Source organism: Atractosteus spatula, chromosome 9 (genome assembly GCF_055471065.1).
Source record: "Atractosteus spatula isolate fAtrSpa1 chromosome 9, fAtrSpa1.hap1, whole genome shotgun sequence".
NCBI lineage: Eukaryota > Metazoa > Chordata > Actinopteri > Semionotiformes > Lepisosteidae > Atractosteus > Atractosteus spatula.
The window spans coordinates 17,733,831-17,756,738 of record NC_142714.1 but is presented as its reverse complement, the minus strand read 5'-3'; the positions used below and the strand labels follow the sequence as shown (position 1 = coordinate 17,756,738).

General features: G+C 38.0%; 1 protein-coding gene across 3 annotated transcripts; it reads left to right on the top strand.

The window, feature by feature from the left end:
* The first annotated feature begins 4,521 nt into the window (after positions 1-4,521).
* On the top strand, positions 4,522-12,168 carry zbtb42 (zinc finger and BTB domain containing 42). 3 transcript variants are annotated; one of them, XM_088925961.1, is made up of 2 exons: positions 4,522-4,684; positions 6,135-12,168. In XM_088925961.1, the coding sequence occupies exons 1-2, from the start codon at positions 4,681-4,683 to the stop codon at positions 7,706-7,708; spliced, it is 1,578 nt and encodes a 525-aa protein (XP_088782087.1). In that variant the 5' UTR covers positions 4,522-4,680; the 3' UTR covers positions 7,709-12,168. The 3 variants fall into 3 exon arrangements, with proteins under 3 accessions (XP_088782087.1, XP_088782086.1, XP_088782088.1); XM_088925960.1 differs by lacking the exon at positions 4,522-4,684 and adding an exon at positions 5,249-5,533; XM_088925962.1 differs by lacking the exon at positions 4,522-4,684 and adding an exon at positions 5,333-5,624.
* Positions 12,169-22,908: the final 10,740 nt, after the last annotated feature.

The window sequence follows — 22,908 nt, the reverse complement described above, 5'->3', positions numbered from 1 at the left end:
ATGTTTTTTAAAGTGATCATGTACTTTTTATTTTATATTTACATCACAAAGGCAAGGTAATATTTTTTTCTACAGTTGAATGAAGACATACATATATCGACATACAGTGTTGCAATCAGAACAGTGTATACTGTCATGATTTGAATCCCTTTGCATATATTGAGAAAATGAAATAATTAAACTAAATAAAAACCTTATACATTAAGTATTTTAGTTAAAAATAGCTTATCATAATTAAAATTAATTTACATCCATAAATGTCTATACAACATAGTACACTGGATATAGTACACAGAATACATTATATACACTCTATATGAATATATACTGTATATATCAGGGAAAGAGTATAGCTCAAGAAATTACATGATATCTTACTCACTGAAGCATTAACTTTATAGATTTTTTATAAATTAAAAATCTCAATTTCTTTACATTGATTTTGATTTACTTTCTTTCCTAGGAAATTGCTGTGCAGAGCCACAAGACTCTTCAAATCCATATAATTTTTTTAAATGCATATAAATGTATATACTATTCTTGTACATATTGACAAGAAGTATAAGTTACTTTTAACTCAGGACAGCTTTATGTAGGTTTTTCATATTTCATTATCTAATAATATAAACATCTGAAACAAGCACAAGGGATTAGAGAAAGTAAGATTCCAGGTTCTTTTTCCATAATGACTTTTTTTGTTTTAGTTTTGCATGTTGTATGTTTGTTTTGATACTGTAGGTGCTGTAATTTGAAAAGGATTTGGTCCCAAATGCGTAAATCTAGTATATACATTGCATCCAGCTCAGTTAACAAACTAGTGTAAACATAAAATCAAAATGAAAGCATGAACTAGAAATGCAAGTTTGTATGCAGACATACAGTGCTTTGCAAAAGTCTGCAGACCCCTCTTATGGTGTCCCATTTTGTGAAAATATAAAATGTTGCACACACAGTTTTTAAATCTAATATTTCATTCAAAACCTGAAAGGTTAAACAGAAGATTTTTAAAGCATAAGACAAGATACAGTAAACGTCAGTAAAAACTAAAGAGAAAAATATGATATATGTTCCATCATGTTTTCAGACCCAGGAACTCAATATTTGGTGGAAGAACCATTGGCAGCAATTATAGCTGCAAGTATTTTCTGGTTAAATATCTTCAAACTTTGTACAGTGGATTAAACATCATGCTACAATAGCTTCTGATTCCCTGGTAAAGAGAAACAGAACTATAACACAATGCTGCCACCACCATGCTTGACAGTAGTGATGGTGTTGACTGAGTCAGACACTGTTGTGGGTTTGTATCAGTTGTAGAGCTATGCGGAATAGACCAAAACGTTCCAGTTTTGTCTTGTCTGTCCATGAATCCTTTGGCACATATTTGTAGTATCGCTTTGGTGCTTTGTTGCAAACCCCATGAGGGTTTTGAATCTTTTTCAATTCATATCAGTTCATACAAGCCACGTTTGGGGCTGTTTGAACTATGAACTGTTTGGGGGATATTGTTGAGCCATGAACATTTTCTCCCATCTCAGCCACTAAAATTAGTGACTCTTCCAATGTCACTGGCCTTTTCCTTCTTGCCCAGCTTCTCAGAATCTTCCACTTTGTAATTATTAGTTTCATGCTCAAACAAATATTAAGTCTTTTAGATGTCTTTATACCCTTCTTCTGATATTTATTTTTATACAACTTTATCCCTGAGGTGTCTGGAAAGCTACTTGGTTTTAATGGACTTACAGATACCGTTCAACTAACTGTGTGGCTCATTGAGGTAATTCTGCGAACTTTAATTAATTTTGGTTTGCCTCAGCAAACGTTTTGAACACTTCATGTCATCCAATCATGACTTCTCCATTTTTTCATGATATCTGTTTTGTTTAATTCAGCCTTTTTGCTATGAAATGAGTATGTCATGTATATAACAAATATTAACTGCTACTTCAGTGTTGCAACTGAAGTTAAAGCAACAGAATGTGAAAACTGTCTGAATACTTTTGTAAGGCACTGTACATTATAATGTAAGGACAGACAGTATATTGTCATGATCAGTGGTGCATTTTGTTCACATTTGAGCTCGGTTGTGCTCTGTTGACAGTCTGAAAATAAAACTGAATAAGTTAGCTCAACTTTTATGGTCAGGCAAAATGTTCACTTTAGATGAGAAATATTTCTTTGAACAACTGTTGTTTTTGGTGTGTTCTTTAAATATTAATTGGAATGTTAATTAATAAAAACAGCTGTGAAACACCTGTAAAACACTGTGCCAGCACCTGCTTATTGCCTTATTCCTTGAAGCAAGTGTCTGGGTAGACTGGCATTTCATAAATCATAAGGAAAGTGCAAATTATCATTTTTGAGAGCTTACTATTCAAACAAATACCCGAACACAATTCTTCTGAAGCCTTAACTGACTGGTGTCCATTAACTATTAGCTAACTATGGTGAATTAATTAAGCATTCAGAGGGGGCCACCCTACTCAAGTTAATGATTTAAACAATTTAACCCAAAAAAAGAAAATGCCACTCATTGTATCCTTATTATCAAGGCTCCAAGTTATTGAAGATAAGCTTATTTTATTTGAGACCCATTTATGTGTTGCAATTATTTGAGGATTGTCTTGTGCAACGCTTAGAATTCCACCCAGTGCTCTTTTACAGCATTGTATGGAATTCCAGAAGGGAATTTCCTACAGGTGATTATTAAAAAATCTTGCAAATCCTTAAATATATGCAATTAAACAAGACATTTTCTGCAGCTACACAAGACGTTTTCTTAAATTCACATGACACATGCAGTGAGGGAGCTGTGATGAACTGTGAGTGCCCAAGACTGAGGTCCATTGAGATGCCATGGGGGTAACAATAACACAGTTAATGAATAGTGTAGTGCTTAAGCTCTCCACCCACATGATGGATTGGGGATCTGTCCTTGAGTTGAGGTCTGTAATGGCCATACCTTTACCCAGTACTGCAGCAGCAAAGGAAAGTCAAAAGAATAAGTGCATAATGGAGACATGAAGAGGGGGCCTCCATTTATACACATAAAGCCACCTAGAACAAAAGTGTGCAAGGGGGAGGGGGCACTGGATATGGACTACATGCTTTTGGAGGGGGTGGGGCAGTTTGGCTAAAGGCAGTAGCACACTCGTGTGTGCCTGTATTAATGAGTTGGGATTAGTAACAGCAGGTGAGTCCTTGACATTATTTTATTTAGGTTACACTTTGCAGCTAATTATAAACAATTCCACTTTGCTTAAGGTTTCTTTCTTTTTCTAATGCCTGAGAGCTCAGGAGACATAAAGAAGGATTCACTGGCTCTACAATTCATGGTCTCCTACACAGAGATTACCTGTAAGGGCGTTGCTGAGTCAGGGCCAGCTGAGAGAGTCATGTCAACACCTGGCCAGAAACAGGAAAGAACTCAGAGCACAGACGGAAAAAGACCTTTGATCACTGGTGACCCTGCCTTGAAATGCACCAATGACCCGGAGGTGAAAGGCTTCCTATTCTCATGAAGGGCCTTCCTGACCCCCTGAAATAAAACTGAACATGTGGCGTGGAATCTCGTGCTGGGCCATAAATTTAACCCCTTGCCAACCAGCTCCACTTGTGCTGTGTCTGTGTCCCTGTGTGCATTTTCTAAAGGCTTGGATTTTTTTGTCTGGGTCAGGAAAAGAGAAAGACATTTTCTTTGTGATGCCTAGAGTGTAAAAAAAAAAAACAATCTTCAAAGCACTTGAGCAGCTCCACAATGAGAATTCCACACAGCTTCAAACAGGAGATCAGTCACGATCGGTCACTGGGAATATGACTACAGTAAAATCTAAAAGGTTGCCATCAGTTCAGGTTTTAAGAAGCAAGTCGGAAAATGCATCAAGTAGAAAAACATTTCAATGTAGAAATTATTTTTTTAATTCTATTTTTACTACATTTTCCCCTCATTGTTGATTATACCCATGGCTCTAATTTAAAATTATTTTTAATTGGTCTTTTCAGATTTCATAAAAAAAAACCACTGTAATTGTTTTCCTTTATTCCCAATATATTTCAGAATGAAAGAAGGGATTTTCCATATTTTATAACATTTTAGAGCTGCCTGAATCTATTTACAAATAATATTAGCAGCACGTTATTTATATTTTTGAAGTGCTACTATACTACCGTAAGCTACTGTAAATTTACATAGTGTTGGCTTTGTGTACAGGTATCGAATTGTAATAGGTATAATAGTGAGTCAAGAGAACAGGAGTTTAATACTGTTAGTTTCCAAATTCTCGATAACAAATTAATATGTAGGGAAAATAAAGTTGCGTTGAATGGTGAATTAAACGTAATAGACGCAACTTTTCGGATGTAGTTTGATGCTATAATTTTCTAAATGAATACGTGCACGATCTTCCCTTCCAGGCTCAGCTGCTACTTGCTGCCACTGTGTGATGTTATGCAGTAGTACAGTACCTATTGTAGTAGGCACTATCGCGAGACTGGCCCATTAACAACCTGCTTGACAAACACACTACAGGGCGCTGCTAGGCTGCCAGGGACAGACAGAGACTCACAAGAAACGACAGGAGACGCAACATCTGGGAGCACATCATGAAAGGACAACGGTAGTTTTAGCCAACTCTGCAGCTTGGAACACTTCAAACCAGGCTCCTCGGCTGCTTCAGCCTCATGTGTGAGTAGATCGCAGTAACCGAAACTTACTAGATTACCTTACCGCACAGTCTAGCGCTAGCGCAGCAGCAGCAGCAGCGGAGTTCATTTGTGGTTGTACACCTCCTTGCGAGTTGGAGTTTATGCGTGTTGCTAATTGCTACTGCCCCCTAACTTGGCCCTAGCGACGACGAGTTTTACTTTCTCTGACAAGTGTTCCGCCGCAAACATTCAGAATTAATACGCGTTTATGTGCCGATTATGAGGAACTTTGTGAATATAAACACTTAATCGTCCGCCTTCCGTTTTGGAGCAAGTATTTGTCGTGGTGCGTTATCGTAGGTAGCCAACCTGTGAATGAGGACACAAGCGTGTTTATTTAAGGGTAATCGACTTGATTGCAGTGGAGTTTGTGTTTCGAACGGAGGCTGTGTAAAATAAGTTTGTGTCATCTCATATGCCTATAAATGGGCTGCTGGAACTTTAAAGGAAACAAGCTGTGGGTTAGCTGGTAGCTCGATTTGGAGTAACATATGGCATTAAAAGGAGCACAGCTGGAGGTAGCATTTCCATTGCGGTGATGTCAGAGCAGCTGACTCCACAGCTTGCAGTGTAATTAGCAAACAGAGCACTCACTTCACTTTACTCCCCTTGCTTTTTTCTTAACCTTGCTCGCTGGACTAGTGGCGATATACGCGAGGCTTGCTTTTGTGTGTGTGTAAATGTATGCTATCAAATTAAACCTGAAGACCAGTTTACCAATCGCCGTGTGTATGGGTTCGGTGACTTTCCTCTGAAATTACATGGAAAGTGCAAAAAAAAAGTATTGATCACTGATCGAAATCTGTTATGTTGCTAGCTGGAGAGAAAGGTAAGTCTGCGAAGTGGCGGTGACAGCCATCTACGACGGGGGCATTAGAGGGCACGCAGAAGAAGCTGGAACAAACCGGTGGTATTTTAGAGTAAGGAATAGTTCGTGTAGTTTTTAGAAAGTTATCCCGAAGGCACATAGGCGCATTTAGTATAGGCGGTGTGTGCCAAGTTCATTCGGCACAATTCTTGCACATGCAGACAAGTGCAGGTTAAATATACAACAGGGCCACCGCTGTTACGACAAAACTTTTATTTGCTTTTAAAAAGTGTTTTTTTTTCTTTTACTGTTGTAGTTTATTACAGCTGCCCATCCTGTTCCTGAATTTGGTTTGCTTTCAGACATGCGGTGTTATGATGTAATTTACTGTGTTTCAGTGGAGTTCTATTTTTAAATCTTGTTCTCGGTTGCTACTTTAAATTTTGTATACCCATCGATAAAGGTTCGAGGTAAATGGAATTTGTTTTACGTTTTTTTTTAGTTTTGTTTGTTATTTTCTGTACTCGCTTCCAAGACAATACTGGTTGCTAACTTGCGCTGCAGTCCTTGGAGTGTCTGCCTTTTGTTTCTTTAATATCCAGTTTTTCCTGTTTTTGATCAGGTTATGAAGGAAGAATGGAGTTCCCAGACCATAGCCGCCAGTTGCTGCAGTGTCTGAGTCAGCAGCGTCACCAAGGCTTCCTCTGTGACTGTACTGTTCTCGTCGGAGAGGCGCGATTCAAAGCCCATAGAGCTGTGCTGGCCTCGTGCAGCATGTACTTCCATCTCTTCTACAGGGACCAGCTAGACAAAAGGGACGTTGTGCATCTGAACAGTGACATTGTGACAGCCCCGGCTTTCAGCCTGCTCCTTGAATTTATGTATGAGGGGAAGCTGGAATTCAGCACCCTGCCTGTGGAGGATGTTCTGGCGGCTGCCAGCTACCTTCACATGTACGACATTGTAAAAGTGTGCAAAGGCAAGCTAAAAGATAAGGAGCTGTGCTCTTTGGATGAAAAGATTAAGGACAGGATAGCGCTCAGCTGCCTGGAAAAAGAGAACTCTTCAGACGGAGAGCATCTAAAGCAGCAGCAGCAGCAGCAGCAGCAGCAGCAGCCGCCCCCCACAGCAGATGAATTTGACACAGACAACGGGGAAGTGAGGCTGGCTGTCACGGATTGTGAAAGGTCTGCACAGTGCAGGCAGAAGGCGAACGGTCACCCTGGCGGGTCCCTGGACCTTGTAGGTGTCAATTATGTGTCAGCTGAGGCCGAGTCCTGCGTCCGAACAGCTGGAAAAACAAAAGCTGATGTCAGTAGTTCCACGGCATCTCTGTCCCAGAGGTCCCGGGCTTCAGATGACACGGACTGCGCTCTGGATTTGTCTTTCAAGCCTCTGTCTAGCAGAGATTCCTTACACCCCTCCTATGTCTCGGGACAGCTGGCTTTCGACAGCCAGCAGCAGGGCACCGAGCCACTTGTTAAAGACGAACACGACTTGCTGTCAGAGCAGGAGGACAGTGAGCCGATGAGCCCGGAGAGCCAGCGCTTTGGGAATAGTGCCAGGAGCTCAGTGGTGACAGGGTTCGCTGCCCTCTTCCCAGGCAACAACGGCTCCTCGGCGGCTCTGCTCTCCCGGGAGGATGACTTGATGGAGCAGGAAGGAGGGGGGGGAGCCGGCGGAGGTGGCGGAGGGGAAGAGGGGGGGGCGCTGGGGGGGAGCGAGGAGGAAGAGGAGGACGACTTGGCCTCCTCGGACATCTCCACCTCCAGCGGGGTGCTCCTGCCACCTGGCCAGCAGATCTGCGTCTGCCCGCTCTGCAGCAAGGTGTTCCCCAGCCCCCACGTCCTGCAGCTCCACCTCAGCTCCCACTTCCGCGAGAAAGACGGCCCGCGCTCCAAGCTGTCGCCCGATGGCTCGGTGCCCACCTGCTCGCAGTGCGGCAAGACCTTCTCCTGCATGTACACGCTGAAGCGCCACGAACGGACGCACTCCGGGGAGAAGCCCTACACGTGCGCCCAGTGCGGCAAGAGCTTCCAGTACTCGCACAACCTGAGCCGCCACGCCGTGGTCCACACCCGTGAGAAGCCGCACGCCTGCAAGTGGTGCGAGCGGCGCTTCACCCAGTCCGGAGATCTTTACCGCCACATCCGCAAGTTCCACTGCGGCCTGGTCAAGACACTGGCCATCGGATAATCACTCTCCGCGCGCCACAGGGAGGACGGACTGGTTTCACACACCTGTAACGGAATGCCACTATGTAAAGCCTGTACATATGAAAACCTATCAGGGGTGTCGCTAATTGAGAATCGCGATAGACGAGGAGGCCCTACAGATGTCTTGTTTTACAAAGCAGCGTAGCAGCATTCAATCAACTAAATTAACAGGGAGCACCTAAACTATGGCAGTCGGAACATTTATTGGACTTGAATTTATCTTTTGAGAAACTTCCAGTAAGCATTTAACTGTTGGGAACTGTTCAACACCAGCAGGCAAAGTTTCTCCATCCATGACAGGTTGTGGAGAAATGCTCTGCGCTGTCTTTCTTTCTTTTTTTGTCCCCTGCAGGCGCAGGGCTCCACAATTTAAAATGCCAAGAGCACAAGATTTAGGGATGAGGAAGAGCAAACCACAGATTCGCTAGTCGGTGTACAGCAACACCTCCATCACTAGGGCTTGTGTAAATTGAACAAAAAAAGTCTAGTAAATCACAACCAGTCCAATTGTGGTAATCTATTGCTGACCTTTGTTTTCCATATTATTTATTATTTTTTAATTTAAGAAATATACCGATATGAGGGTTGTTTAAATGGAATCAGTAGCACTGGGCTTATGATGAATTACCATAATTGGTAGTTCCAGGATACACGTGCAAGAAGAGAATCATTCGAAGAGTTACAGTGTAAAAGAGGTGAAAGCACACCTAACAGGATAGTATTTCACTGATTTTTTTTCCACGCAGTGTGTTGATGTTTATTTATAGGATGTGTTCTGTGACCCCTTTCACTGAATCTGCAGCTGGCAGCTTAAACAAAAAGCCAGTGAGATTCCTTCTTTAAAAATTCATTTTGTGCAAGATCTAGAAAGGCCTGGATATACTTCTGGAGCCTTTAAAAGGAGTTTATTTAAAGTCCTCCCATTCCCGTCCTTACTGTGAATTAATGATCCTGGAAGCATGCACTAGAAAGAATAGTTAAGACGATGCTGAGAAATTGAATGCTGCTGTGCTTTATGGCTTGACTCGGTTGAAATGGAGAACAAAACAATATATTTGGCTATGGTGACATTGCCTGCTGTACTGACGCATATGCTGAGTATGAATACTGACCCAGATGCGTCTTTATCTGCTTTTATGGTACGTGTTTATCAGTCAAAAAGAACTTATATAGGATCTTGTATATTTGTACATGCATATAAGTCTTCTCGGAAAGCTGCAGTATATTATATACATTGTTCTTATTCTCTGAACTGTCTAAAGCATTTGTTTTGCCACCTGTTGCCAGCGGAGTAGCTCTAAAAAGTGCAATGGTTAAAGTATCTCAGTATCTCTCTAGGTTTTGAGTAAGTTACAGTCTATATGATATACTACAGCTAGAAAACTACTGAACTCAGTTAATTCTGCACATAGTCTGAGCAACTCTAGTGGACTTAACTTAATTTCACAAATCGGCAAGTTATCTTTTGAGCCTTTTTGGTCAGTACTGTGGATGCGTTAGAACTGTTTTTGGATTCACTTTAATTTTCCTTGTGTGAGATGCTACAAGAGCTGGATATAGCACTAAAATTAAACTAAGTTATTTTCTTTTTATCTTTCCTGATAAAACTTGATATAGTATTTATTAGATTTTTGTTTTGGTTCAGGGTTTACTAGAGTATGATGCTTAGTATTACTTTTTATTTACAATATCAAAGCACACTGATATATCTTTTTTTTTTATTTTAATAGATACAACACACTTAGCTTGAGTTCTTATGCATGACTAATTGAGAATCTTGGCTTGTTCAATGAACATACATTTTGAAGGACTGTTTAGCTCCCGACACAGGTACTAACTTCAGTGGTGTCGGCTAAAATCTGATTTTTTATTTGCAATATATCAGTACTGTAATGTGAATCACCTCTTCAGTGGTGTCTTATTCAGTGATAAAGATCAAACATCTTAAATGAAACTTTTAAGATCTGCTACCCAAGAAACAAAAAAAACACTTGTTTTGAGTATGCATATATTACATTCTCAAAGTGTTGCTTCATTACCCAAGACCTGTATAGGCTGCTATTTAAAAAAATATTCTTAAATATTTTTTAAGTTACAATAGCCTGCAGTCTTTTTTATTTACCTCCCAATGTGCAGGTTTTAGATGAACAAAATTTCTAGAGGCACAGTCTTCAGAGACTTTCAAACATACTGTGGTAGCTTCTTCCTAAGCTTCTCTCTTCTTCCTAAAGGGTTTAAGGCTCATTTATAATGCTGCAGGCTCTTGTACTTAACTGCTGGAAACAATACAGGGAAAATAAGCAATGGATGCTTTATCAGCTCAGACTGGCAAAACAAAAGACAGCAAGAGAAAAACAGCTCATTTGAAAGAGAATAATGGACGCTTTGGGTTAGTAGACCTTCGTTTCTGAATATCTCTATAGAAAACAAACTTTCCTGTGTTCCCATCATAGGTATTTTGGAACTTTGTGTGCCCTTATTTTCTTCACTTTTATGATTTAGAATGTACTTTAATGACTGTATTTTTCTCCTCTGCTAAGGAGAAACTCCTTGCACCAATCCTTGCACTTCTTATTTTTTTGTTAAAAAGAATGAACTTCTTGGAGTGAGGGATTATTTTGAAGGGAGAGCTGAACAATTGTAACTGCTGACTCTTTTTTCATTTCATTGCGTAAAGTGATCTACTTTTTTTCCAGGCATGTGTAAGAGAAGTGCTGTGTTGTACCACTTTGAATAAAGATTGCACACTAAAAGAAGTTACATTGAACTTCGAACATAAGTAACTGGATTACAACTCTTTCAATATTTCGAAATTATCAGGTTTCTGAAAATTATCTAAAAACACTTTCATTCATATATTTAGAGTTGCTATAGTATATTTGTAAATATTTTAATTTCGGTACACCGTGGTAATTAGAAAGTTAGGGGGAGAAATGTATTTAAATGTACAATAGATTAAAGGGCTGTGTATATTACAGGTGATGGGTTTTTTTTAGAAGAAATGGTGCCTTGGAGTTAAGCATTTATCGATCTACCCCTAGTTTTGACCCCATGCTTGACTTGAGAGGAAAATCCACTTTCAGAGTATTTCCATGAAAAGTGCTTATTTGTTTTCTAAACATTTTGATCTCGTGATTTCTCCAAAATGTTTCTGTTTATACTGTGTGCTAATTGAACCGTGAACACACACAGGAGAGAAGTTCCAATTATTTTTTAACGAAGGAAGGAAATATCTTCTTTGATGCAGCTAGTTTGTTCTAGTTTTTTTCTTTGCTGATTTTAAAATGTTCACATTTAGGAAAACAAAACTGTGAATATATAAATTCTTTGTGTAGAGCGTATCAGAGATGGATTATGATTGTTTGACTTTTTTAGCTTGTGTTTTTATTTATATTTTCCGAATTGTTCTATGTGCCTTGTAGACACAAAGGGCCAAACTTCATACATGGAGTTTGAATTCCTCATCTCATCTGTTTGCTGCAAAGTTAGAGTTTGATCAAAGTGCTGAATTTGGTCCCTACCCTAATGTAAAAAAGCATGTGGTGTTCTGTTAAACACCATTATAAGATATGACAATTTTAACAGAAAGAAAAATTGCTTAAGCAGAACCAACAAAGTTGGTTTATTTGAGAGCAGAGGTTTTGAGTCACATTGTGCTTAACTGATTTTAGCCTTATGTATTTGAGAAGTACATGCTTGTAACTGAGAGTAATGTATACCACAACTTTGAGTTGTACATTGGCAGTACATTGTGTAACAAAAACAAGCCTTAAACACAAACACATAAAATGAATGTGTCTACATGTGGCTCAGTAGGATTTTAAGGGGTTAAAGGTGAAACACTGGAGTACAGATTCATAGAGTAATTGTGGCAGTAACTGCTAGAGCATCCCTTGCACCTTGCAGCTTAGGGATGTTATATTAATTTTTAACTTAGCCTTTTAAGTTAAAAAAATGAAATGTGTATATGTATATTAAAACTGGAATCTTGTCTACTGCAGTTAAGTTAAGGTCCACACTGTGAAATTGTGTATAATCATGAAAAGTATTTATTGTTTGTTTCTTGTGCAGAAATTTTACTGTATCTCAGAATTTTGATGTGTACAATGAAAGCTACTACTAAATGTCAATGGAAATTTTTTATAGAATTTGTAGAAGTGCCATTAGAGTTGAATATAATTTTTTTATAAGAAAAGTCTATTTTCTAGAAAACAAATGCTTCAGTGTTAGTGCTTTATAGGCTATAGAGGACAATCGGAATGCTACAAAAAGGCATTGCTTAGGTCTGTTGGCGCTTATTTTAATTTGTGTGAATTTGTGTTTGCATTTGTGAGTGTGCGCGTGCGTGGGAGTGTGTATGTGTGCTGTGGAACTGTGACAATCCTGATTTAGGCCTGTTTTGTCCTTAGTTTTGCATAAATTAAAAAAGAATCAACTGGGCTTCCCTGTGTGGAGTTTTATTTAGCTGTTCCATTTGGTGTCAGAATACAACTACATATACTCATACTCGTCTGTCTTGAAATATGTTTTACCTGCTAATTATTACATTTCTGAAGAATAATATGTAGTTGTGCGAAGTGAGACTAAGGCAGCGAAGCATTATTTTTTAATTAAACTTGAGCTAAAAGATTAATTGCATGTTTACCCAACCTGTATATCTTCCTGACTGAATGTCGGAAAATACCCGGGCATCTTTTGTTGGATTTACACTAATAATTATATAAGTTGATAGTGTTCATAGAGGTGAAGATGCTTTCTCTTGTGATTTTTTTAAGAGACCATCCACACTTAGGATGTTCTTTGTTTTCTTAATAGGATTTAAAATGTCTAAAATAATGTCCTAATTATTAACTAATCCATCTTGGAAGAGACCTGCAAAGCACAGTTATACAGATGGAAATGGAATTTTTTCCACCTCTCTCGGATTTTGTATTTAATGTGAGCTCCTTGTTCACTGATAGTTCCCAATTTGCTCAGTGTGTACTGGTGCAAGTTCCCTAAGTAGGAAACATGTTTAATTGTTTGGTTAATTTGAGATGTATATTTTTTCAAGACTGAAAAGTGACTAATTCTAAAAAAGATTTTGAAAATCAGACCTAGTGAATTATTATAGAATTTCAAGGTGATAAAGCCAGGTATTCTGCAATATGCTAAACTATCCTAAAAAATAACTGATAGTACAAAACTGTTTACAGACAACTCCGAATGGTATTACATAAGAACAAGAAACCATACTAAAGGGGCACCTTGGAAGAATCCAAGGTATCAACTTCAAAAACATAGCTAGGTGTTTTTGTTCCAGACTTCCACAGTTCTGTGCAAAAAGGGCCTTCTGTTCTCAGTTTTAAGTGTACTTTTGCTTAGATTCCATATGTGTTCTCTGGTTCTTGTTTCTTGATTGTATTTCTAAACAAGTCAGTGGAGCTGACCTTTTCAGATGCTTTTCCTCAAAATCTTCTCTGTTCCAGAACTAAAAATATTCATTTATTTTAGCCTGTGACTATAGGACATTCCTTTAAGACTGGGAATTCCTTGAGACTGGAATGCAGTTGCTTTTCTCTGGACATATTCCAGAGCAGCAGAATCTTTTTGTAGTGTTGTGACCAGTCTTGTATGCAATATTCTATATGAAGCCTTACTAGAGCATTGTCCAATTTTAATGTGAACATCCCTAGATTTAAATTCTATTGTATTAATCATATATCTTAGCTTTGTTGGCCTTTTTAATACCTTTCTACATATATCTAGAATATGAAAATGATGTTATAGTTAGCTCCTAAGTCGTCTTCATATACTGTAGTTTATTCAAAATCAGGTATTCTCATCTTAAATTTATAATTTATGTGTATGCTAACTGCATGTAACTCTCTAATTGTCATCTGCCAGTCCAGTTTTCCCAGTCCTATTTTTAAATTTCCTTTTACTTCTGCTGTTTGCTAATCTAATTCTGGTAACTGCAAATTTGACTAGTTTAAAACACTATTCTTGAAAATAGATCATCAGTGTAAATTAAGAGGATCAGTGGTTTTAAAACTGATCACCTGTGATATCTCACTGGTTACATCATCCCAAGCTAAGAATTCACGTCTTATCTCTATTCTGTTTTCTATTCATTAACTGTTTAATTGTCAATCCAAAGACATGCATTAATGCAACAAAATCTTGCTTGCAATTTGAAAATTTGTAAAACTACCTTTTCATATGTTCTGTTCCTTATCTCTTGTTGTAATACTTACTTTTTCTAAATACTTGCTGATCAGCTTCTACAATCTTATTTCCACTGAAATGGTGCTATAGTTAGGCTATATAAATCCTCTAGTCATTTCTATAAACATACATGTAATCATTGTCTATAATTACTTTTTTAAGATTTATATTATGAATGAGTGCTAATGTAGACATTGTGCAGTCAATGGGTATTACCACTGTCATGGGTTACTGTGTGTGGCAGTCTTTACATATTCTATTGAATTTGTTATTTCATTGTCCATAATAGCAGATCATACAATATGGCATTACACTTTGTATTACTTGTGCCAATTAACAGATACCATTATATAACTTTCTACTGGTCTGCTTAAGTAAAGTCAATGAAATAAGCGAGCCTGAGTGGTAAATGCAGATGTGTCTGTCTGGGCTTGTTCTGAAGCCCTGAGATAAAACGTTGTTTTCTGTTAACGCCCAACAAATGAAAAACTGTCTTAGTCATAGTGGGTAATATTAAACTGTCCAGTAGATTATTTTTTAAATATGTGGTATATTTGGTATAAACTGGATTTCAAGTACACGTGTGAGCTTTCAGAATTTTCTTGAAGCCATACACAAATCCCATATTTGAAAGAATGACTGTAGCAGCCTATGTTTGAGTTGTTATAAAGAAAAAGGATGTTGAATTTGAAATCGCTTTACTTATAACAGGGGTAAAAGCAACTTGCAGAACTAATATGTAATACAGAAACTGTAAAAAAAAGTATTAATATCCCATGCCTAAGAGGCAGAAGGTTGAAGGTTAAAATATGACTACGTATAACACAACTTGTATACTGACAATATACAGTTATTTCTGACATTCAGAGTAAATAAAAAGGCACACCTGTGTCAAGGGCTACAGGCTAATACATGTTCTCATTACTATTTAAAATCAGTGGGATTGAATTAATATAATCTAGTTTTGTTTTGGAATAGCTTCTACAAACACTTTTCTAAAGATGGTATTTGAAGGTTCTAGCTGAAAAATAATGATCGGTTCTGGTTACTCGAGATTATACGACGCCAACAGAGTAAACAAAAAGTGCACCGAATGTAAAGCCCCTGAGCCAATTCACTGGTCACTTTCTTTGGGAAGGGATTGCAATTAGCCCCCACTGCACTTCTAAAGACATCCAGCTGCTCCGCTATACAATCCCAATGGAGCCGCATTTCAATTCCCACCACCCTCCCCCCCCAGCGCCCCCCACCCGAGCTGTAGACGAGACTGTCCCCACAATGCGTCCCAGCTCTGTCCTTCAGCCCCTATTGTAACCACAGTAGTAGTTCAGCCGCTCCATTGTTACCAAGAACTCACAAGCACTTACTTAATGCATGAGCAGCGTACATGACTGCACTGCTCCGCCTGTCACCGAACAATGAAGACGCTGTCTCCGAGATCTTTGATAAACCCCACAAGCGTCATCTGTGGTGCTTATTTGTAAACAAGGGTTGTGATCCAGGGTTGCCGATGTCAATCAAAATATGAACTCGGCTCAGAAGTTTTTAGCGCTATTTGTGTTCCCAGGAATAGCAGGGAAAATATATATATTCATTTACCATAGTATTTGTGCAGAATTGATTCTTTTAGCGCTAAGTTGTTCACTATAAAATAAACTGTTAAGAACTGCAGTATCACCATAATGACTGTTATAATAGTGCCCCTCTCAAGTGATATTAAATTTTGACTGTTATTACTATAGGTCCTTCCAGCTTCTATGTATGAAGATACAACACAGGAGTTGACAAAACAGTTGTTCTCTCCCTTAGTAAAATTACACTTAAAAAGTAATGCAGGTATCACTTTCTTTTGTTACAACAATTAACATTTTAGTTTTTGACCAATGCAATCTTCTGTAGTCTTCCTGAATTACAATACAGCTGAACTATACAAATGTGCCTGGTTAATGTCGGTACTCAAGGTGACAATCTGCACCATATAATTTTTTGTTGTGCTGCACTATTTTGTAAATATGGCCTAATTACCCACAAAATTCCCATCTAAATTGTTTAAAGTATGCTACTGTATTCAAAACGTGTCCGCTACCAGATAGTATGAAAATATTTTAAAAAGGAATTGCAGCTCTGGTCTTGCAAAGAGAGCCTTCTGTGTTGAGCTTGACTCAACTGAAATGACTTGACTGGACCCAACGCTTACTTAATTATCACCAGTAAACATAATTCTAAGTCTGTTACTTTTAAATGTGGAGCTGTCGTATTCTCTGAGATCAGGGTTTCAGACGTCTAATTTAATAATGCCACTGTTTCATGGAAGTTAAAATGTTGGGTGTGTCTGGGAGGTGCTCGAGACTATTTTAGGGACACACTTCACTTAATTAAAGTTGTTCTCCTCTCTTGTAATCCCACCAAACAGAGAGTTGTATTGTTAATGTCAAGCATCACACCATGACCAGCGGTGTGTGCCCTTGACTTTTGACCTTCCTGCCAGAGACAGCTGGTGCTTGGTCTTTTTTTTTTAAACCCAAGACAGGTGGCCACACTTGAAAAGGAAGGAGAGCTAACATGCCTGCAACCGAAATGGAAATGAAGTCTGTGACTTATGACAAATATTTCACTGGAATAATATTTCTTTCTGTTCAGTTATAGTTTTTCTATTCATTGTTTTGGGGTTTTTGGCAGCCATTTTGTCACAAATGAAACGATCAGCAGTGCACAAACAAGAATGGATGACTGTGTGGGTAGTGCTGCTGCATGTTCTACCTGTTTGAAGGCTCTTTTGTGACGCACAAGACATACAAAATATGGCAAACGTACTGTATAACTAGTTTTCATTTATAACACACAAATCAATTAAAAAGTGAAAAATCATTTTCCCAAGATGAAGGCAAAATTAATTTAGCTGCAAAAACAGATATTTAAAAAGAAAGTGTTTTCTTATTCTTCGGTAAACATATTTCTAGCACTGAGCTGTGGTGTCGGCGTTTCCTTTTTCAATAATGGCTGAATGCACAATGTCCTAATGGATGAAAAGTACTGTCTTGTTCTTCTTAAAAACGATAAGAAATAAAATCCCTCCATACAGTATTCAATACTGTTGAACAGGCATATCTAAATTTTATAAAATGAGTTTTTGGTTTTGTCAACAAATAGAGTCTGCATCTGGCCTCAGATGAAATCCTTCAAACATCTAAAAACAATTGCAGGTGCTGTGCCCTTGGCTCTCTTTTCACTAGACTGTGAAAACTGAAATGCAGTGGTTATAAAACTCACCTTCCTCTTACAACTGCAAGCAGAGCCCTTGCTCCCTCACTCTGCCTTTCATTGTGTCTGATTCCTACTGCCAGACACTGTGCATATTAGCAATTCCTAGCCTTTCATACATAGTGTAGATCTATAAAATATTTAAATACATGGCATACTGGTATGTCCTGTTAGGTTACTGCTGGAACATTGTTGAGTAACAACCGCAGTTGGGATTAAAAACAGCACCAGAACTACTTTACGGGAGAGCAGGAGATATCTGATATATTGAAAAAAACGTTTTAATATACTTTGTACTTTTTAAAGATAATTTATGGTGAATTGGAAAATATTTAATGCAAGGTTTACTAACTGTACATTTTTTCACAGCAACAGAAACTCTCTTAATTAAACAATACTAATCTCATTACAATGGATTCAGAAGTACTGAGGTTTCACGTAATTTTTTAAAGAGATAATAACTGAGAGAAAATAAAAGGAAGAGTACTGAGGAGCCATGCAATGCTGTGTTTTTAGCATTGATACACTGTTAATTACACGTGCCTTCGACTGCCACTGCAATCTTAAACATCCTTTTTTAACCTTCACTCACCTGAATCAAACTGTGAGCCAAAAACTGTGATCTCTTAAAATAGTATCCCTGTTTATAACCTTATTTACAGCAATGAAATGTTTCAAGCATCTTCACTGCATTGCTCATGAGTTAAATAAAAAAACAACATAAAGTCTAAATTAATCAGTTTTAGCAGTTTGGGGAAAGAGTTTAAATGGTCAATTCAAAGAGAATGAAATGGTAAACAAACCAATGACTAATTAAAGGTTAATGATCCAGATTTCCTTGTAGATCTCTCTTTGTGATAAAAAAGGAAAAAGTAAGCAATTTGTGGTCGCTAGCATAGAATCGATTCCAGAATGCTAGTTCTCGGACAGGAAAAGATTGACTAGTGACTTATTGCCAAGAGTCATGTCTAAGCCATAATCTTGTTGAACGTGTTTGTAAAGCTGTGTCACGAGACCCTGCTTTTATATTCAAATTGTACAATTACAATACAACCTCTGGACACCACATTACAAAAACACATTGCTGCTCTGGAATCGGTCAAAATAAAAGCAACCAAGTACATGCCCATGCTTTAAAGAAATGCCCCACACTAAGAGATTAAAATAACCAAATCTTTCTAGTCTTCAACACAGAAAAGAATGAAGGGACCTGATTCATGCATTCAAAATTCTCCAACAGATGGCCAAACTCAACCCAATGGCCTTCTTCAAAATTCACAGTGAAACTGGACCCAGAAAACACACGCAGAAAGGTACATTTAAAATTCAGAACAGAAGGCATTTTTTATCAAACACATTGTATGAGTCTGGAAAAAGTCCCCTACCCATGTTGTAGAAGCTGATACCCTCTCTTTTTTCAAGAAACACCCAAGAGTCTCGGATCTGTTGGCTACTAATAGACAAGATGGCCCAAATGTTCTTAACTGACTGCTCTCTCAATTTGAACTAAAAATCCTGCAGGTATGATGATGCCACTGGAGAAGCGTATCTGATTCATTGTAAGATGAGGAAATGTAAAGAACATAATTCATAACTGCACCTGTTTTTTTCAGTTGAATATGAAGCAAAAGAAATGTAAAAGGTATTTGATAAAACTGCTTTAGACTCAGCATGAACAAAAGGAAAAGAGCAGCACTACAGGGGCCAAGGATTCCCTTGAGACAGCAACCACTGGATTGAGGACCAGAATATCAATCAGACGTCTGTCCTCATAGCCACCTTTCATTATTTCTTGGATCTGAACCTTTATGCTTTAAAGGGAATCAATTTTAGCTTTAACAAAAATGTTTCTTGTGATTCTGAAGATCCCTTGCAAAACACGTCTCTGAATATACCCCTGGAGGATAGTCCTGTACCTTAAAAAGTATTAGTAAGTAGACTGAGCTGAAATAGTAAAGTGATCACCTGTCTTCAAGCTGCGGTCATTGGGTTTTGTGTGACTTGCTGTTAAAATATTAAGATGGCATGTGGGTTCAAGCCATCCTATGGCTGCCTGAATTTCACTTGTAGTTATTGTATATATATTTAGCATCTGCTTCAAAGTATAGTGCGAATGTTCTCCTAGCACAGCTGGTAAACACAAGAATGGGTGAAAGACAAAGCCATACATTTGGAGCCGTTTAGCAAAAGTTTTTTTTTTCCTTAAGGGGATTCTGGCATGTGCCAGGGGAAAGCAGCTGGTTTTGAAGTCTAACCATGTCATTTTTAGACCGAGATGGTGGAAGTGAAGGAGGGAGAGGGGGGATAGGAGAGTAAAAACTTCAGCAGTTGGCAGCTGTTATTTTTCATTCAAAGTGCACAGTAGCATTAAGGATTGAAGAGGTTTAAGACAACTGAATACATTTAAGTTCTGGGCCCAAGTGTCACCAGTGGGTTCTTGCCACAAATACGCCTGTCAGGAATATTTGGTGTCACAAAGCAGTCCTATAGAAAGTGGATACCTCATATTGTAACACAGCAAAACCCAGTAACGGTTCAAGCAGTGTTGATGTTTTCAAGAAATATCCTTATAGACTTATTTTGTATCTTTCTATATACAGTCACAGACTACTGGCACACAACTGGAATTAAATCCAGAATGAATCTGGAATGACACTATTAACTAGTTTAAACAGTATTGTTAACTAAACTATACAATACATGTCTGTGCTATATCGCCAAAGTGTATTAAGCACTCCTAGTGAGTGGAAGTAATGATTTCAGTTTAATCAGACAGCGATAAAAGGTAATAGATATAAATATTGGCACCCTCCTTCTGAAATGAGCAAATTCTCCCTGATGTTTTACTCTTACAAGGATAAATATGTTTCTCTGTAAATGTTAAAAAGTTATTACTTACAGTATGAGTGCAATTTTTATGAAAATAAAGGAATGCCATTCTTTTAAATGCAGTGTTTCAAAATTCAGCATTACGATGAATTCTATACTGTATATACTGTACCTGTATATGTGACAATGCTGGAAAACCCATCAAAACCCTGTAATCTCCACATACAATTAAACCCACAACCTGGAGTGAGAATGAACCACATAGAATCTATGATGTAGTTGAAAAAGTCATCTTTTCCATTTAAAACTGACAATGATTTATTTTATGTACTGCCTTAATGCGATTGCTGTTTAGCTTGAGTAGTGACTAACCCTGAAATTTACTTAGAAAATCCAGTCACATACAAGCACACTCTGAGAACTGCCGTGGTTCTGAGAACTACTCACTTTTGATTTCGACTGCAGCCCAACTTGTTGCCTTGTGCAGGCTGCCTGGTGCCCACATTGTCTGCACACTTGTTCGGATGTGTTTAGTTTTTCCTGGCGCTGCTCGTGCTTACTGCTCCTGCAGATTGTGCTGGCCTTATCTTTCATTTTGTTTGTATGTTCACAACTGGTAATGTGGATTTCATTTTATGGAAGTCACCCTGGATAAGGTCATCTGCTAAGCAAATAATACTGCAATGGATTTTTTTTGCAGTATGATTCCAAAACAAACTGCTGAGAGTTCCCACAGCTCAGTGGAAGATGTAGACTTAAAAATGGAAGCAGCTACAGCAGATACTGCTCAAACCACACCCCCCCCAACAAGAGGAGTCATCATTTTAGCCGAGTACAGGTGGGTGTGGGATGTGGGATCTTTTTTTACCTGTTGCTGGGATTCATGGCCACAGTGAGTGGCAAAGACGTGGTCTCTGAAGGATCCAGCTGTGAGGCAACATGCACTAACCACCATGCCATTGTGCCAACCAGGATCATTTCAATTTCTGTAGTTTTTACTAGAATGGACGACTATTCATTCATAGTATTTTCTAAACGACCCCTTGCCTTTGCTCGGAAAAGAAAAACACACTGACATTAGAAAAGTGAAACAGTCAATAGATAGCACAACCCCATTCTGAATAAATCAATTAAATCCAAATTTAAACCGGTCTTTCAATGTCAGCGGACTTATTAACTTCTACAGCAGAAAATCTTGCAATCTTGCAAATGCATTCTAGGACTTTTCTGAATGTCTTTTCTGAAATATCTATAATTACAGATTGTTAAAAGCCTTATTTAGCAATTATTTCTTAAAAGCTACATGAATAAATTAAAGTAGTACAATGATATGCATAAATTTGGATGCAATTCAGGCTTGCAAGACAAATTAAATCAATAAGTGTCCTAAAAAAACTGCATAACATTTCATGCAATAAAAGTGATTTTTTTTTTCATGCATGCGGATGCCTAAACATTTTTTTCAAGTTATAATGCCTGCAAAGTAAACACGCTAGACAAATTTAGTCTGGATTTCATTCTGGTCGTAGAACTGAGACTGCTTTGCTGTGGGTCTGTAATGATCTCCTCTTAGTATCAAACATTCCTTTTATGTTAGATCTCTGTATTGCATTTAATACCATTGATTTGAGGCCATTCCTATCCACTCCATTTTAGTACTTAGAATAAAAAGATTCTTATTTGCTTTGTTGATCTTGCTAATTATCAATTAAATAATTCAGGAAGTGGCTGTAGTAAAATTGTGTGGATTGGAGGGGCTGCCATTTGAGTATCCCTGTCATAAATCATGAGATCTTTTTGAAATATCTGCACTGGCCTCTCTGGAAAGGTTTTAGAGTAGCCTGACTTTCCTGTTTCTCAACACTTTCATTGTGTCTTAGATGATAAAGACAGTTCTAAATTGAGAGCTGTTCAGTTTGGTGTTTGTTGTTTAGGGTGTAAATACTACCACTAGAATAAGGACTTTCATCAGGAAAAATAAACTAGACTTTGATTTCAATGTTGATGACATACACCAATGCATCCTTTTCAGCCTAAACTGTCATGACAGTGTCTTTCTTCACAGAATGTCTAACAAATTTAGTCATGGGTGGCCTTTAATTTGTTAAAAAAAAGAGAAAACAGTAAATTAAACAGAGAGTAAATCTATCTAACCCATCTCAGATAACTTATGACAGCAATTCTATCTGGGCGTCATTCTGGACTCTGAGCTTTCATGTGACCTACATTTGAAGTCGGTGATTAGAACTCCTTTTTACCATTTGAGAAACACTACAGAAGTCAAAACTTGCATGGATAAGAAAACAGATGCTGGCTCATTTCTTCAGAAGCTTCTTTCTAGATTGTAATTTTAAATACAATGTACAATTTGCAATGAGTTTATTCTGTTATTAATAGCCTATCTTTTGCACACCTTTACAAATACTCTACCTTTGCAACATATACTGTACCTGAAAGACAACCTTCAAAGATCAATGAACACTGCACACGTTCTGATTCCATCAGATCTTCTTTTCCCACTTAGGAACCAGTATGTGACTAAGCTGCTGTACCTGAGTGCAACTGAGGGCAATTCTACTTGTCTTCATCAAACACATGACCTAGAAGAATGAAACATTGAAAAAGGCCTTACGAATCAAATGTTAAGTTTTAAATTTCTGCATCATCACGATTGTGCAAAAGAAATGTACAGTATGAGTGCAGTAGTTCTCTGAGTGATATACTGTACAACTTGTGTGGTGAGAGAAGGACTTTATGCATTTTGGACTGTTTTTTTGAAGGTGTAAATGATTTGATTGTTTGGGGACCGCTTTTCATACGTGCCTTATAAATCAAGCAAACTTCAGTTTTCATTGAGACATGCCACCTGACATCTCAACAGTT

What these genes read in the sequence shown, in the direction of transcription:
- zbtb42 (XM_088925960.1), top strand. Translation starts at nt 5,512, where the DNA reads ATGTTGCTAGCTGGAGAGAAAG. An exon ending in GTTGCTAGCTGGAGAGAAAG is followed by an intron (nt 5,534 to 6,134) that starts GTAAGTCTGCGA and finishes GTTTTTGATCAG; the next exon opens with GTTATGAAGGAAGAATGGAG.